General features: G+C 49.1%; 2 protein-coding genes across 2 annotated transcripts in view; both read right to left on the reverse strand.

Moving 5' to 3' along the window:
• Positions 1–499: 499 nt before the first annotated feature.
• LOC120923198 (extensin-1-like) lies at positions 500–2480 on the reverse strand. Its single transcript, XM_040334912.1, has 2 exons — positions 2475–2480; positions 500–2335 (listed from the first exon to the last, which is right to left on the reverse strand). The coding sequence occupies exons 1-2, from the start codon at positions 2478–2480 to the stop codon at positions 500–502; spliced, it is 1842 nt and encodes a 613-aa protein (XP_040190846.1).
• Positions 2413–16385, reverse strand: part of LOC120923197 (coagulation factor XI-like) — a 29897-nt gene continuing 15924 nt past the window's right edge. Inside the window, exons 6-12 of the mRNA XM_040334911.1 lie at positions 14115–14209; positions 12882–13050; positions 9718–9824; positions 7412–7571; positions 2957–3069; positions 2583–2609; positions 2413–2502 (exon numbers count right to left, since the gene is read on the reverse strand). Of these exons, the coding sequence (XP_040190845.1) occupies positions 2498–2502; positions 2583–2609; positions 2957–3069; positions 7412–7571; positions 9718–9824; positions 12882–13050; positions 14115–14209 (676 nt within the window). The 3' untranslated portion in view covers positions 2413–2497. The remainder of the gene's footprint in view (positions 2503–2582; positions 2610–2956; positions 3070–7411; positions 7572–9717; positions 9825–12881; positions 13051–14114; positions 14210–16385) is intronic.

Consider the following 16385-nt stretch of genomic DNA (forward strand, 5'->3'; position numbering starts at 1 on the left):
TTTTCTCTCTAGAATGTCGGATCTTTCACTATTGCGAATGAGAAAATGAAAGGGGATGATGGGCCTCCTTGTCGGGTTCCATTGGTAAGGGAGAGCGGTTTAGACCATAATACAGATTTTGGGGGCGATGTGTCCGTAGTGGAGAATCCCCCGAGAGATCCACAGAACAGTCTTCTGGAGACTTCTCAGATTCCCGACCCATCCATCAGAACCTGCTGGTCCATACAACACATAATGACCACTTGGGGCAGAACCATCCTTAGGGCTGAAGGTGGAACCATTGTGTGAGGGGGGGGATGTGCATTGTGTGCCCCCCATATCTATAGCAGAATCCCCCCAATATCTTCCAGTGACCTCCTGTATACTTTATTACCTATACCAGTTCCCTCCATACACCACCATTCATAATTATCAAATCAAATGGCATCTTCTGCGAGAGATCATGGAAACAAAAGCGTTTATTGTCATTATTTATATATATTGTGTAAATTCCTGAGAATCAATTGTATGGCAGACAAAAAATCTCGTGGGCCCTGATCTCGGTGTATCGGGAGGTCGGTGGGTCCCGATCTCGGTGTATCGGGAGGTCGGTGGGTCCTGATCCCTGTGTATCGGGAGGTCGGTGGGTCCTGATCTCGGTGTATCGGGAGGTCGGTGGGTCCTGATCTCGGTGTATCGGGAGGTCGGTGGGTCCTGATCCCTGTGTATCGGGAGGTCGGTGGGTCCTGATCTCGGTGTATCGGGAGGTCGGTGGGTCCCGATCTCGGTGTATCGGGAGGTCGGTGGGTCCTGATCTCGGTGTATCGGGAGGTCGGTGGGTCCTGATCTCGGTGTATCGGGAGGTCGGTGGGTCCCGATCTCGGTGTATCGGGAGGTCGGTGGGTCCCGATCTCGGTGTATCGGGAGGTCGGTGGGTCCCGATCTCGGTGTATCGGGAGGTCGGTGGGTCCCGATCTCGGTGTATCGGGAGGTCGGTGGGTCCCGATCTCGGTGTATCGGGAGGTCGGTGGGTCCCGATCTCGGTGTATCGGGAGGTCGGTGGGTCCCGATCTCGGTGTATCGGGAGGTCGGTGGGTCCCGATCTCGGTGTATCGGGAGGTCGGTGGGTCCTGATCTCGGTGGGTCCCGATCTCGGTGTATCGGGAGGTCGGTGGGTCCCGATCTCGGTGTATCGGGAGGTCGGTGGGTCCTGATCTCGGTGTATCGGGAGGTCGGTGGGTCCTGATCCCGGTGTATCGGGAGGTCGGTGGGTCCCGATCTCGGTGTATCGGGAGGTCGGTGGGTCCCGATCTCGGTGTATCGGGAGGTCGGTGGGTCCCGATCTCGGTGTATCGGGAGGTCGGTGGGTCCCGATCTCGGTGTATCGGGAGGTCGGTGGGTCCCGATCTCGGTGTATCGGGAGGTCGGTGGGTCCCGATCTCGGTGTATCGGGAGGTCGGTGGGTCCCGATCTCGGTGTATCGGGAGGTCGGTGGGTCCCGATCTCGGTGTATCGGGAGGTCGGTGGGTCCCGATCTCGGTGTATCGGGAGGTCGGTGGGTCCCGATCTCGGTGTATCGGGAGGTCGGTGGGTCCCGATCTCGGTGTATCGGGAGGTCGGTGGGTCCCGATCTCGGTGTATCGGGAGGTCGGTGGGTCCCGATCTCGGTGTATCGGGAGGTCGGTGGGTCCCGATCTCGGTGTATCGGGAGGTCGGTGGGTCCCGATCTCGGTGTATCGGGAGGTCGGTGGGTCCCGATCTCGGTGTATCGGGAGGTCGGTGGGTCCCGATCTCGGTGTATCGGGAGGTCGGTGGGTCCCGATCTCGGTGTATCGGGAGGTCGGTGGGTCCCGATCTCGGTGTATCGGGAGGTCGGTGGGTCCCGATCTCGGTGTATCGGGAGGTCGGTGGGTCCCGATCTCGGTGTATCGGGAGGTCGGTGGGTCCCGATCTCGGTGTATCGGGAGGTCGGTGGGTCCCGATCTCGGTGTATCGGGAGGTCGGTGGGTCCCGATCTCGGTGTATCGGGAGGTCGGTGGGTCCCGATCTCTGTGTATCGGGAGGTCGGTGGGTCCCGATCTCTGTGTATCGGGAGGTCGGTGGGTCCCGATCTCTGTGTATCGGGAGGTCGGTGGGTCCCGATCTCGGTGTATCGGGAGGTCGGTGGGTCCCGATCTCGGTGTATCGGGAGGGCGGTGGGTCCCGATCTCTGTGTATTGGGAGGAGAGGGCGGTGGGCCCTGATCTCTGTGTATCGGGAGGTCAGGGCGGTGGGCCCTGATCTCTGTGTATCGGGAGGTCGGTGGGTCCTGATCTCGGTGTATTGGGAGGTCGGTGGGTCCTGATGTCGGTGGGTCCTGATCTCGGTGTATTATGAAATACGTGGATGTAAGTAGGAGTCGCAGTGGGTAGTCTGTTGTCGCAGTTGGTTGTATAGCGATGATTTATTATAGCAGATGAGGTGATCCGTAGATTGGTGGGTTGCGGTTAGTTGGCCGCCATCACTGCACTGTTCTGGATTAGCCTGAAATGGAGAAGCAGAATGTCAGAGACACTAGAGTACCACATGGGGGAGACAGAGAGGCTGATGGGAGTTTTACTCACACGATGGCAGGACGCTTGGTGGAGAATCTAGAGAATAAAATGAGAATATTCATGTCACTGTGATGTCATTGTGATGTCACAGAGGCAGTACTGGGATGTATAGGACAGAAGTAGGTCAGATATGAGGATTGTCCTCCTGCACTACTCTCACTGGAGGCTTCTGGGAAAGAGTTGAGCTGGGGCCACCATTACAACAGCCACATTTACCCAGAAATGGTTTCTGCTTTAGAGAAGCTTCTTTGGAATGATGAGGTGTCGGGATGGGGGACAGTAATGTACATGAAAAGCTCTCTCACAACCTCTGTGGATGCCAAACTCCCATTGGTGTGCATATCCCGGTAATGCCTGTGCATAGACAATGGTACGGCCCTTACCTGATGGAGAACCTTTACAGTTCTTCTGTGCGAATCCAGACACAACTCCCGGTGCAGATTTTATGATCTGGGGTAACGGGATGGACAACAGACTCTTCAGATAGCAAGTGTCCCTGCCGGGAAATCAGGACATGAGAGGTCAGAAGACATTCCCCCAAAGAAGGATCGTTCAGTGTCTATTATAAACCCCTTTCTGAGATTACTACATTTTGAAAGACGAGGATATTGTCAGGGCTGGGCTCAGCCCTTCCTTCTCTGAGCTGTCGGCTAATTGCCAGCTCCTATCTCTCCTCGGTGACTCACCTGTTGATGATCCTGCTCGTCAGTCCTGCCTATTTAAGCCTTCCAGCTCAGTTGCTCTCTGCCTTCGCCTTGGTCAACATCACAGAGACTTTCTCCTGCGTTCCTGTTGAAGACTTGCTTGGCTGATGTTCCTTCTGACTCCAGATCCTGCTTGCTGTTCTACTACCTTTATCTCTGGCTCTCTGACTTTTGGCTTGTCTGACTTTCTGATTCGGTTGCTGGACTCTGGCTATATTTTGACTACGCTATTCTGTTTATCTTTTTATTTTAACAAGTGTGATTTATCTGTACTTCTGTCTCGGTCTGATTCATGGTTTCTGACAGAAAGATAGACCAAGAAGTCACCTGGGTCACACCTAGGGTCACCAGAGAAGTCACCTGGGTCACACCTAGGGTCACCAGAGAAGTCACCTGGGTCACACCTAGGGTCACCAGAGAAGTCACCGGGGTCACACCTAGGGTCACCAGAGAAGTCACCTGGGTCACCAGAGAAGTCACCTGGGCCACACCTAGGGTCACCAGAGAAGTCACCTGGATTAATCGGATAACAGAACTGGCATTGAGCTCATCCCCAATAAAGTCACCATTGTGGATAACTAGAGAAGTCACTTGGGTCCCACCCAGGGTCCCCTTGATTAATCAGTAAAAGAATTGACATGGGGCTCATCCCAATAAAACCACCATCATGGATCACTAGAAAGGTCACATGGTTTGCACATAAGATCACCAGGATTATTTGGATAACAGAATTCTCATTGAGCTCATATTCAATAAAGTCACCATCATGGATCACGAAAGAAGTCACCTGTGTCACATCTAGAGTCACCAGAGAAGTCATCTAGGATTAATCAAATAACAGAGTTGACATGGAACTCATCCCCCAGTAATGTTGCCAACATGGATCACCAGGGAAGTTACTTGGTGTAACGAAACGTCCCCCACACTCCGCTTGAGTGCTTTCGTCATATTCCGCTTCCTCCAGTCTGATTATAGATATCAGATATTCCAACCGCTAGCAACTACAAACAAGACGATACTCGTTTGATTGCTGAACATGGACTGTTTATTAGAAGCAGAATACAAGTCTTATATACAGTAGAAGAGGAGGTTCCCGCCTCCTGCTCATATTACTCTAACAATACACCTGTGACCAGAAACATAAATTTACATGAGCTAATTAACTAATCCCTTAAAGCAGCCGATGTGACTCTGTGCTCTCCTGGGCATTGTTATGATAAATCAGGATGTCACTACAGGTCAGACTTGTTGTCACCGAGCGTCACACAGTAGATGATACATTATCATAAGTATAAACACAGGACACCTTCTCACAATAGCAGGAGCTCCAGCAGGAGTCGGCCCGTCTCCTACATTGTACAGAGGCCAATGTGATCGGCTCTCTCACCTAACATGTGGAGTTCAGAACCAAACAAACCAAGAATAGTCTTTCCATCTATCCTGGGAGATATTGTGGAGAAATATTACTGTCCCATCTTAAGTAATCCGAGATTTATTTTCTCAGTCACCCTGGGCCAGGATGACACGGGGGGACTTATTCTGCGTACACACGATCAGGCTTTTGCCCTACCAAATCACATCGGAATTCCATCGGAAAAATATTAGAACATGTTCTACATCTAAAGTCCGATGGAATTCATCGGAATTTCCGATGAAAAAACTTTGGGGCTACACATGATCGGAAATTCTGATTGTGTGTACGGGTCATTAGACATAAGAGGTGCATGGGGAGCTGAAACAAGAGATTCCCAACCTTTCCAAGGGATTCTGGGTTCAACGGGGGCCCTCCCGTCACACTTGGGTTCCACCCAGTGTCCCCAGGAGATTTTTTAGTACAGACAATGTTGTCTCACTAATTTTATTTTATTGGGTGATGGGTATCAAGTATTTGAATGATAAATTATTGTTGTCTAGTTACAAATACCTCTTGCCGAGATAGTGAAATTAGGCCTATATCTTCACTATTTGTTTATAGATGGGTATCAAGTGCCTGTTATATGTGCAAAATTTACCCTTTTTCTACTTAATAAAATTATACAATTTTTTTTTTATGCGGCTTGGTCCACCCCTGGCTTCTTTGGGGGCTCCTTTCCCCTCTATTTCTGCTATATTTGATTGGATAACGGAGACCGCACCATACTGGTGAGACCGCGACCAATGGGATGCTGTGCTAGACTTACTACGGTACAGGATTTAATATTTAGTGAGCAGAAGACCTTCTCTCCTTTCTTAATCACCAGGAGATCTGCCTGGAATAATTTAGGTAACAGAATTGGAGCTCAATCCTGATCCCCAACATGGATCTCTAGAGAAGTCACTTAGGTCCCACGTAGGGTTGCCAACAAAGTCACTTGGATTAATCAAAGAACAGTTGACATGGAACTCATCCCCCAGTAATGTTGCCAACATGGATCACCAGGGGAGTTACTTGGGTTCCTCCCAGTGTCACCAGTAGTGTTGAGCAGAATACGCCATATTCGATTTCGCGATATCACGAATATATAGCCGAATATTCGCTAAATTCAAATATTCGTGATATTTTATCGAAATGCAATTTTTGTGAAATTTCGCTATTGCGAATGCGAAAATAATTGCGAAATTTCGACAACAGCGGAAGGAGCACTCTGATTGGCTCAGAATATTCGTGATATTGTATCGAAATTTCGCAAAATGCGAATGCGATATTGATGGCGAAATTTCGGAAGGAGCACTCTAATTGGCTCAGAATATTCGTGATATTTTACAATACAAAATAATTGCGAATATTCGGCAAATGCGGAAGGAGCACTCTGATTGGCTCAGAATATTCGTGATATTTTACAATACAAAATAATTGCGAATATTCGGCAAATGCGGAAGGAGCACTCTGATTGGCTCAGAATAGAAAATAAAAAGTGTTTTGCATTGGTGGCGATTCTTTACTCTATCCATCTGTCACAGCCGTTTGTCAATCAAACACCTTGAAGATTGAACACGTTCATGCTGCATGCTTTGGACTTTTTTTCACTTCACATATCAAAGACATTTTTATGAAAGATTATTTTTCTATTATTGGGACTATATTTCTTTATATATTTGTTTCACTGTGTATTTCACAAGTTATTTGCGCTTGCTTATTTTATAATTTGCCCACATGTCTTGTCACTAGACATATTTTTTATTCTTGTAGAGCGACTCCATTTTCTGTCTTGTATTAATTTATGTTGTATAACATTTTTGAGTTGCTGCTGTATTCTCCCCTTTTTTAAGGTATGCGCAATTTTTTCCTTCTTACAAAAAAAAATAATATCAAACATACAAATATTCATAACAGAAACATACACAAAGCCCCCCCCTTGTGCATCAGAGACAATCAGAGTTCTCCTACCACAGTTATCGAAAATTCGCAATCATTTTCGCATTCGCATTAGCGAAATTTCGCAATTTTTTTTTTTTTATATTCGGCAACATAAAAGGATCGCCTCAGCTTAGCTACTCGGCCCAGGGTCTCTAATCATACCAGCAATGCTTTTAGACGTCGATAGGATGTGATCTGTTTTAAAAATAAAATTGAAAAAATTCGAATATTCGGAATAGCGAATATTGGCCGCGAAATTCGAGATATTCGCGAATACTCGAATATGCCATATTCGAGCCGAATATTCGCAATACGAATATTCGTGAGCAACACTAGTCACCAGTGGATCTGCCTGGAATAATCAGGTAACGGAATTGGACCTTGATCCTGATGAAGTCCCCAACATGGATCACTAGAGAAGTCACTTAGGTCCCACGTAGGGTCGCCAACAAAGTCACCTGGAATAATCAGGTAACAGAATTGGACCTTGATCCTGATGAAGTCCCCAACATGGATCACTAGAGAAGTCACTTAGGTCCCACGTAGGGTCGCCAACAAAGTCACCTGGAATAATCAGGTAACAGAATTTTCGTGGAACTCATTCATTCCCAATAAAGTTGCCGGTATGGACTTGTTGCAGGAAGTTCCAGGAGGGTTCATCCAATGAGAAATGCTTCCCTGTGATATTTACTTCCAGGCTGTGCTATGCTGTAAAACTATCATGAGGATGACGTTTTGAGTGGGTGAAAATTGGTGCGGGGGCCTCTGTGGGGGGGGGACACTGATGTGGTACTTACGTCTGGTCAGGCAGGATGTTTGGCTCAGTGAAAAAAGTAAAGAACTGGCAGAGGGGGTCCTTGGTGCACGTTGATTGACAGTCTTCATAGGAAGTGGCCTTCAGACTGCGTTCATCAGTCCCGGGAAAATTTAGACCATCGTACTCATCAAGGATACATTCTGCAAAGAGAAACCACATGGAGTATTCTGAGTCCTGAGAGATTTCACCGTCATCACAACCTCTAAAGCCGCTTACACGCGATCGAAAAATCAGAGAAGAAAACCAGGGATTTTTTTCCAACGGAATGTCGGCTCAAACTTGTGTTGCATACACACGGTCACACCAAATTCTGACCGTCAAGAACGCAATAACGTACAACACTACAATGAGCCGAGAAAAATTAAGTTCAATGCTTCCGAGCATGCATCTAATTGATTCCGAGCATGCGTGATTTTTGGTGCATCGGAATTGCATACAGACGATCGGAATTTCCTCCAAGAACATTTGTGGGAAAACTTGAGAACCAGCTCTCAAATTTTTCTTGGCGGAAATTCCGGCAGAAAAATTCCGATGGAGCCTACACATGGTTGGAATTTTCGACCAAAAGCTCACATCGGACTTTTCTTGGCGGAATTTCCGATCGTGTTTACGCGGCATTATGATACACTCAGGGAGAAGAACACGTAACAAACCTGTGGAAAGTTCCTCCATCACATGGATTTATTTATGAACAATTCTATAGAAATCCCCCAAAGCCAACACATTAATACTAGAAGTGGAAGATAAGCCTCCAGCTCCAGGACATGTGCATTGGGTGTGGTCTCTAAATTATCCTTACATAGGAAATAGATATAGGCAAAGATTTGTACTGACAGAAGGAGCAAATTACATTTCTAGAGATCACACTTTCAGGATATTAATTGGTTGTGATATTACTGGGTGTAGACCAACATCAGGATAGGGAGGAAGCTGGGTGTAGACCAATGTCGGGATAGGGAGGAGGCTGGGTGAAGACCAACATCAGGATAGGGAGGAAGCTGGGTGTAGACCAATGTTGGGATAGGGAGGAAGCTGGGTGTAGACCAATGTCGGGATAGGGAGGAGGCTGGGTGAAGACCAACATCAGGATAGGGAGGAAGCTGGGTGTAGACCAATGTTGGGATAGGGAGGAAGCTGGGTGTAGACCAATGTCGGGATAGGGAGGATGCTGGGTGTAGACCAACATCAGGATAGGGAGGAAGCTGGATGTAGACCAATGTTGGGATAGGGAGGAAGCTGAGTGTAGACCAATGTCGGGATAGGGAGGATGCTGGGTGTAGACCAACATCAGGATAGGGAGGAAGCTGGGTGTAGACCAACATCAGGATAGGGAGGATGCTGGGTGTAGACCAATGTTGGGATAGGGAGGATGCTGGGTGTAGACCAATGTCGGGATAGGGAGGAAGCTGGGTGTAGACCAATGTTGGGATAGGGAGGATGCTGGGTGTAGACCAATGTCGGGATAGGGAGGAAGCTGGGTGTAGACCAATGTTGGGATAGGGAGGATGCTGGGTGTATTCATACCCCTTTACATGATTTTCCACATTTTGTCATGTTACAACCAAAAATGTAAATGTGAAGACAAAGTGGCACATAATTGTGAAGTGGAAGGAAAATGATAAATGTCGTCTACTTGAGGGAAAGTCTAAGGCCTCGTACACACGGCCGAGGAACTCGACGTGCCAAACACATCGAGTTCCTCGGCCAGTTCAGCCCTGAAGCCGCCGAGGAGCTCGGCGGGCCGAGTTCTCCCATAGAACAACGAGGAAATAGAGAACATGTTCTCTATTTCCTCGCCGAGGTCCTCGTCGGCTTCCTCGGCCGAAAGTGTACACACGGCCGGGTTTCTCGGCAGAATTCAGCCAGAAACTCGGTCGGAAGCTGAATTCTGCCGAGGAAACTGGTCGTGTGTACGGGGCCTAAGAAATCATCCATGACGGTTGTAAATGTAATGGCAGATCTTCTGTGATGTAAGCTTCCTCAAGCATAGCCTTCAGGACCCTCATGACATATAGAATGTAGACCAACACTGGCCCAAAACACAATCGTCCAAACAAGTTTCCCAAGGAGAGGAAATATTTGACAATTCTCCACTAAAGTCCCAGATTTATAATTCTCGCGGTGACCTGTGTTCCCCTCACAGTAATACATATCAAGAGGGAATATCACGCCTGCCTCTATCTGTACACCCAGCTGGCCTCTGTGCACCTCCAGACCACCCTCCTACCTCCTAGACATGGCCTCCCATATCTCAATGCCTTACCTTCCTCATGATCCGCCACTCACCTCTGTAAATACCGGAGAGAGGCTTGGAGAAGCCGGAGGTGCTGTTGGGAAGGTGGATAATATTGTTGGGTTCGCCTTGATCACCACTCTGGAGGAAACAGTAGAACCTGGAAGAGATGTAAACATTGTCACCAGCTAGCAGACAACCTCTCCACCAAAGCCTGGTGGCCCCATGAAGAGCACGTGATAGTCCAGAAGGTGTGGAGGCCACGGCTGCTGGAGGAGCCCTTGACCTAAAGTCAGTAGTGGGTGATATTTATGGGGTGAGGAGGGCAGAAGTTGGCCTCAACCTTATTTTGAGGACTATGAGATGGATTCTAATTGGTCGCTGTGGATTAAGAATTGGAACTCTTGGCCATTAGATGAGAAGCCGGAGGATGACGACCCAAAATCACATCACCAACAATCAAGAGCAGCCAACCGTTCCCGGCAACGAGGCCGGCTCTGCGGCTGCATTGGGGAAATTGTGGGAAAGGAAGAGACGGAGTCCCGGACGGGGTAATTTCTGCTCATCGTTCATTTATCAGGATGAGATTCAGCAGAATATTTATCGGAAGAGCACAGGACTGAGACTCTATTTCCGCGTACAGACGATCGCACATTCTGACAAAAAAACGTGGACTTTTTTCCCACGGATATTGGCTGAAACTTGTCTTGCATACACACAGTCACACAAATGTTGTTGGAAATTGCGAACATCAAGAACGCAGTGACGTACAACACTACGACGAGCTGAGAAAAATGAAGTTTGATAGCCAGTGCGGCTCTTCTGCTTGATTCTGAGCATGCGTGGAATTTTGTGCATCGGAATTGTGTACACACGCTCAGAATTTCCGACAACAAGTTTTGTTGTCGGAAAATTTGAGAACCAGCGCTCAAATTTTTGTTGTCGGAAATTCCTGACAGCAAATGTCCGATGGAGCCTACACACGGTCGGAATATCCGACCAAAAGCTCCCATCGAACATTTGTTGTCGGAAATTCCGATCGTGTGTAAGGACAGACAACTTCTGCCAATGAGATGATGAAATAAGGAGATCTGGGCAGCAGGAAGGTAAGGAGGGCAGCACTGGAAGCCTGATGTGAGCTTTTGAACGTAAATTCCGACCGTGTGTCGGCTCCATTGGACTTTTGCTGTCGGAATTTCCGCCAACAAAAGATTGAGAGCCGGTTCTTAAATTTTCAGGTGGAAAAAATTTTGATCGGAAATTCCGATCGTCTGTAGCAATTCCGACCCATGCTCAGAAACAATTAGACCCATGCTCGGAAGCATTGAACTTAATTTTCTCAGCTCGTCGTAGTGTTGTACGTCACCAGCGTTCCTGACGGTTCGAAAGTTTAGAGAACTTTTGTGTGACCGTGTGTATGCAAGACAAGCTTGAGCGGAAATCTCGTCATAAAAACCATCCAAGGTTTTTACAACGGAAAATCCGATCATGTGTAGGCGGCCTTAGAGCTCCACTATGAAACTTGTCTGGGTCTGAGGCCCCATACACACGACCGAGTTTCTCGGCAGAATTCAGCCAGAAACTCGATGGGAGCCGTATTCTGCCGAGAAACTCGGTCGTGTGTACAGTTTTCAGCGAGGAACTCGTCGGGCCGAAAGGAGAACATGTTCTCTATTTCCTCGTTGTTCAATGAGGAAAGTCGGCCCGCCGAGATCTCGGCGGCTTCCACACTGAACTCGACGAGGAACTCGATGTGTTTGGCACGTCAAGTTCCTCGGACGTGTGTACGGGGCCTAAGACCTTCGTGCCCTCCGCAGAGCCTCCTCCCAAAGCGTGATGTCCCTCGGGTGTCTGCTGCTATCCTTGTGACTGGCCATTCATTCTTTTTCCCCAGTCGTCTGGGATGGAGGAGAGAAGATGGAGGAGAGATGGAGGAGAGAGAGATGGAGGAGAGAGACATGGAGGAGAGATGGAGGGGAGATGGAGGAAAGATGGAGGGGAGATGGGGGAAAGATGGAGGGGAGATGGAGGACAGATGGAGAGGAGATGGGGGAAAGATGGAGGGGAGATGGAGGACAGATGGAGAGGAGATGGGGAAGAGATGGAGGAGAGAAGATGGAGGAGAGATGAAGGAGAGAGAGATGGGGGAGAGATGGAGGAGACATGGAGGGGAGAGAGATGGGGGAAAGATGGAGGGGAGATGGGGGAAAGATGGAGGGGAGATGGGGAAGATGGAGAGGAGATGGGGAAGAGATGGAGGACAGATGGGGGAGAGATGCCTTGTTTATATAAATGTCCCCGTTCTTCCTCTCCGTTAGCCGATTGAGGGTATCCCCCCCCCCGTGGGTATCGGTTCTGTGGGACCCGCGGTCGGACTGACGGAGCTTGCGGCGGGTGGGCACGCGCGCCCACAATGCCGCATCTTAAAGATGACGTACCTGTACGCCCATATGTCAAGCCGTGCCATTGTGTCAACGTATTTATGGTCGTGCGCTGGTCAGCAAGTGGTTAACTCGCCATTTTTCGGACCTCATTTTCAGTGATTTCACCTCCGGACTTCATGTTTTGGGAATTGTGAGATTTGGTTTCATTACAAATCGAAATTCGGATTCCAACAAATCCAAAATAAATTATAATGAAGCGAATTTTCGAATTCAAAAATGGAAGAAAATTACAATAAATACAGGAAGGTAGAAAAGAGAAATAAGGTGATGATTCCAACTTTATAGAATAGAAAAATAAATAAAGGAAAAGAATAAAAAGAATGCGATAGAAGAGAAAAGAAAAGAATAAATCAGAAAAGAATAAAATAGAACAACTATATCTGTCTCACCAAAATGTGAATTTCTATTCTTCTTTTCTCTATTATTTTCTTTTCTACTCTATTTTCAGATTCGTTTTTGAATTCAAATGGATTTGAAAATAAGAAACCAATGAAACAAATCCGAATCTACAAAACAAATTCTGAAAACGTAACGAAACAAAATTATTAACCGTAAAAATCTAAAAGAGATTTTCTGTCGTGTTTTGTAGACGTCCTTCTCATTGAGCTCCAACCCAACATGATCTTCACCCTTTGGCTTCGGTGTGATACTAGAGAGTCGCCAGGAGTGATTGTGGCCCTATCCCCCCCAAAATACTATTCTAGGGCTCTGTCGGTGGCGGTAACACCCCTCTCGGGAGCGGCACATGTGGGCGGGACCTCCGCTGGCCTCACCTGTGTTCATCCATGTCCCAGTTTGCACCAAGATGGGTGAAGAACTGACAAGGAGGATTCTGGGTACACAGGCGCTGGCACTGGTATACATCTGGGGCCATCATGTATCCGATGAGCGACCCGTAAAATGTGGTATTTGGGAGGAGGAGAGATGAGCAGTCCAAGGAACCTGAGGAGACACCAAGAATATAGAGGATAAGTTCCGAGGCTGGGGTGTGAGAGATTAGGGGCCCTACAAATCAGCCCCCCAGTGTCACCAAGTTCCTTAGGTGTCCAGATAAAACCTCGGTCTGCTCCCCACCTCCTCCTTCTTTAGTCCAATCCCCACCTCCACCTTCCTTGGTCCGCTCCCCACCTCCGCCTTCCTTGGTCCGCTCCCCACCTCCGCCTTCCTTGGTCCACTCCCCACCTCCGCCTTCCTTGGTCCGCTCCCCACCTCCGCCTTCCTTGGTCCACTCCCCACCTCCACCTTCCTTGGTCCGCACCCTACCTCCGCCTTCCTTGGTCCACTCCCTACCTCACACCTTCCTTGGTCCACTCCCCACCTCCACCTTCCTTGGTCCGCACCCTACCTCCGCCTTCCTTGGTCCACTCCCTACCTCACACCTTCCTTGGTCCGCTCCCCACCTCTACCTTCCTTGGTCCACTCCCCACCTCTACCTTCCTTGGTCCACTCCCCACCTCCACCTTCCTTGGTCCACTCCCCACCTCCGCCTTCCTTGGTCCACTCCCCACCTCCGCCTTCCTTGGTCCGCTTCCCACCTCCGCCTTCCTTGGTCCGCTTCCCACCTCCGCCTTCCTTGGTCCACTCCCCACCTCCGCCTTCCTTGGTCCACTCCCCACCTCCGCCTTCCTCAGTCCACTCCCCACCTCTGCCTTCTGCTGTCCACTCCCCACCTCTGCCTTCCTCTGTCCACTCCCCACCTCCGCCTTCCCTGGACACGCCCGTCTAAGGTCTGCTGTGACCTGCACCTGTATTGTTCCCCTGCTGTAGTACGACTCGCACTTCCCTGTAGTCAGCTCTGCCTGCCCTGATCACCACTTGTTTATGGACCACTCCAGCCTACCGGCTAGATAGTTTGTGTTGGTCATCGGTGGTCAGGATGGGTTGTCGGAGGCAGAAATACACCAACTATTGGAATTCCTCTGGTCTTCAGGGAATCCCTGTCTACCTGTCCCTGTGTGTCACGTCCCCAAAAACGTATCTGCAGGTCAGGGGGGGGGATCTCGTACCTCCTACGTCCAGACTGAAGCCCGATGTTACGTTTGGTGCTGAATAGACGTCAATGGGGATCCCGGAGGAGGCTTCCTGAAGGGAGCAGATGAAGCTGTGGAGAGGAAGAGACAGATGGACATGACATGAGACCAGGGCAGCCATCACAAATTTTTTTACAGCTTTAGGCAGTGCCCTCCTGGAGCAGAGAACCCGGGGGCGGGGGCCATACTCCCTCCTGCCGCAAGTTTCTAAAGGTGTGGGGGGGGGGGTCAAACGGGAAAAAAAATTAAGAAAATAACCGGGGGGAGGGGGGTATGGCCAGCCTGTACCCCCCTGATGGTGGCCCTTCATGGACAGATGGACATTTGTCAGGGGATGGAAGCTCTGCGTTCCTCCTCGGTTTGGTGAGGACCCAGAGATGATCGATGCTCAATATAAGCTGTCTATGTTCCTGTAGTATTCCACAACGGCCATTCCTAACCTGGAAGAAGTCAGAGGTTTCTCAGGGGTTCCTTGTACTGTGGCGATTGACCTTCCATCTGATGGGGTCTTCATAGTTTCGGGGCTAAAACAACTTGGCAGTGCCAGCAGTATGGCCCCAATCATCCTACCAGCTGACCCCAACTGTAAGTGGAGATGTGTGACGGGAGTCACTTTGGGTGCAAGGGCGGATCCAGAGTCTAGTCTCGGGAGGGGCACTGCCAGAAAATAAGGTGTTGCTTACAGAACTCAATTAGGTGTACGATGTGTCCGCTGCAATGTTGCAGTACCGCTAAAAAGTCAATGATCGCCGCCATTACTAGTAAAAAATATTTAAATATAAATGCCATAAATCTATCCCATAGCTTGTAGACGATTGTCAGAGACTGCAGACATGGTACAAGAGATGGTCAGAGACTGCAGACATGGTACAAGAGATGGTCAGAGACTGCAGACATGGTACAAGAGATGGTCAGAGACTGCAGACATGGTACAAGAGATGGTCAGAGACTGCAGACATGGTACAAGAGATGGTCAGAGACTGCAGACATGGTACAAGAGATGGTCAGAGACTGCAGACATAGTACAGGAGATGGTCAGAGACTGCAGACATGGTACAAGAGATGGTCAGAGACTGCAGACATGGTACAAGAGATGGTCAGAGACTGCAGACATGGTACAAGAGATGGTCAGAGACTGCAGACATGGTACAAGAGATGGTCAGAGAATGCAGACATGGTACAAGAGATGGTCAGAGACTGCAGACGTGGTACAAGGGATGGTCAGAGACTGCAGACGTGGTACAAGAGATGGTCAGAGACTGCAGGCGTGGTACAAGGTATGGTCAGAGACTGCAGGCATGGTACAAGAGATGGTCAGTGACTGCAGGCGTGGTACAAGGTATGGTCAGAGACTGCAGGCATGGTACAAGAGATGGTCAGTGACTGCAGACGTGGTATAAGAGATGGTCAGAGAATGCAGACGTGGTACAAGAGATGGTTAGAGAATGCAGACATGGTACAAGAGATGGTCAGAGACTGCAGACATGGTACAAGAGATGGTCAGAGACTGCAGACATGGTACAGGAGATGGTCAGAGACTGCAGACATGGTACAAGAGATGGTCAGTGACTGCAGACGTGGTATAAGAGATGGTCAGAGAATGCAGACGTGGTACAAGAGATGGTTAGAGAATGCAGACATGGTACAAGAGATGGTCAGAGAATGCAGACATGGTACAAGAGATGGTCAGAGACTGCAGACATGGTACAAGAGATGGTCAGAGACTGCAGACATGGTACAAGAGGTACAAGAGATGGTCAGAGACTGCAGACGTGGTACAAGGGATGGTCAGAGGCTGCAGACGTGGTACAAGAGATGGTCAGAGACTGCAGGCGTGGTACAAGGGATGGTCAGAGACTGCAGGCATGGTACAAGGGATGGTCAGAGACTGCAGACATGGTATAAGAGATGGTCAGAGACTGCAGGCATGGTACAAGAGATGGTCAGAGACTGCAGACATGGTACAGGAGATGGTCAGAGACTGCAGACGTGGTACAAGGGATGGTCAAAGACTGCAGACGTGGTACAAGAAATGGTCAGAGACTGCAGACGTGGTACAGGAGATGGTCAGAGACTGCAGACGTGGTACAGGAGATGGTCAGAGACTGCAGACGTGGTACAAGGGATGGTCAGAGACTGCAGACGTGGTACAAGGGATGGTCAGAGACTGCAGACGTGGTACAAGGGATGGTCAGAGACTGCAGACGTGGTACAAGAAATGGTCAGAGACTGCAGACCTGGTACAAG

This window comes from Rana temporaria, unplaced genomic scaffold (assembly GCF_905171775.1).
Source record: "Rana temporaria unplaced genomic scaffold, aRanTem1.1, whole genome shotgun sequence".
Taxonomy (NCBI): domain Eukaryota; kingdom Metazoa; phylum Chordata; class Amphibia; order Anura; family Ranidae; genus Rana; species Rana temporaria.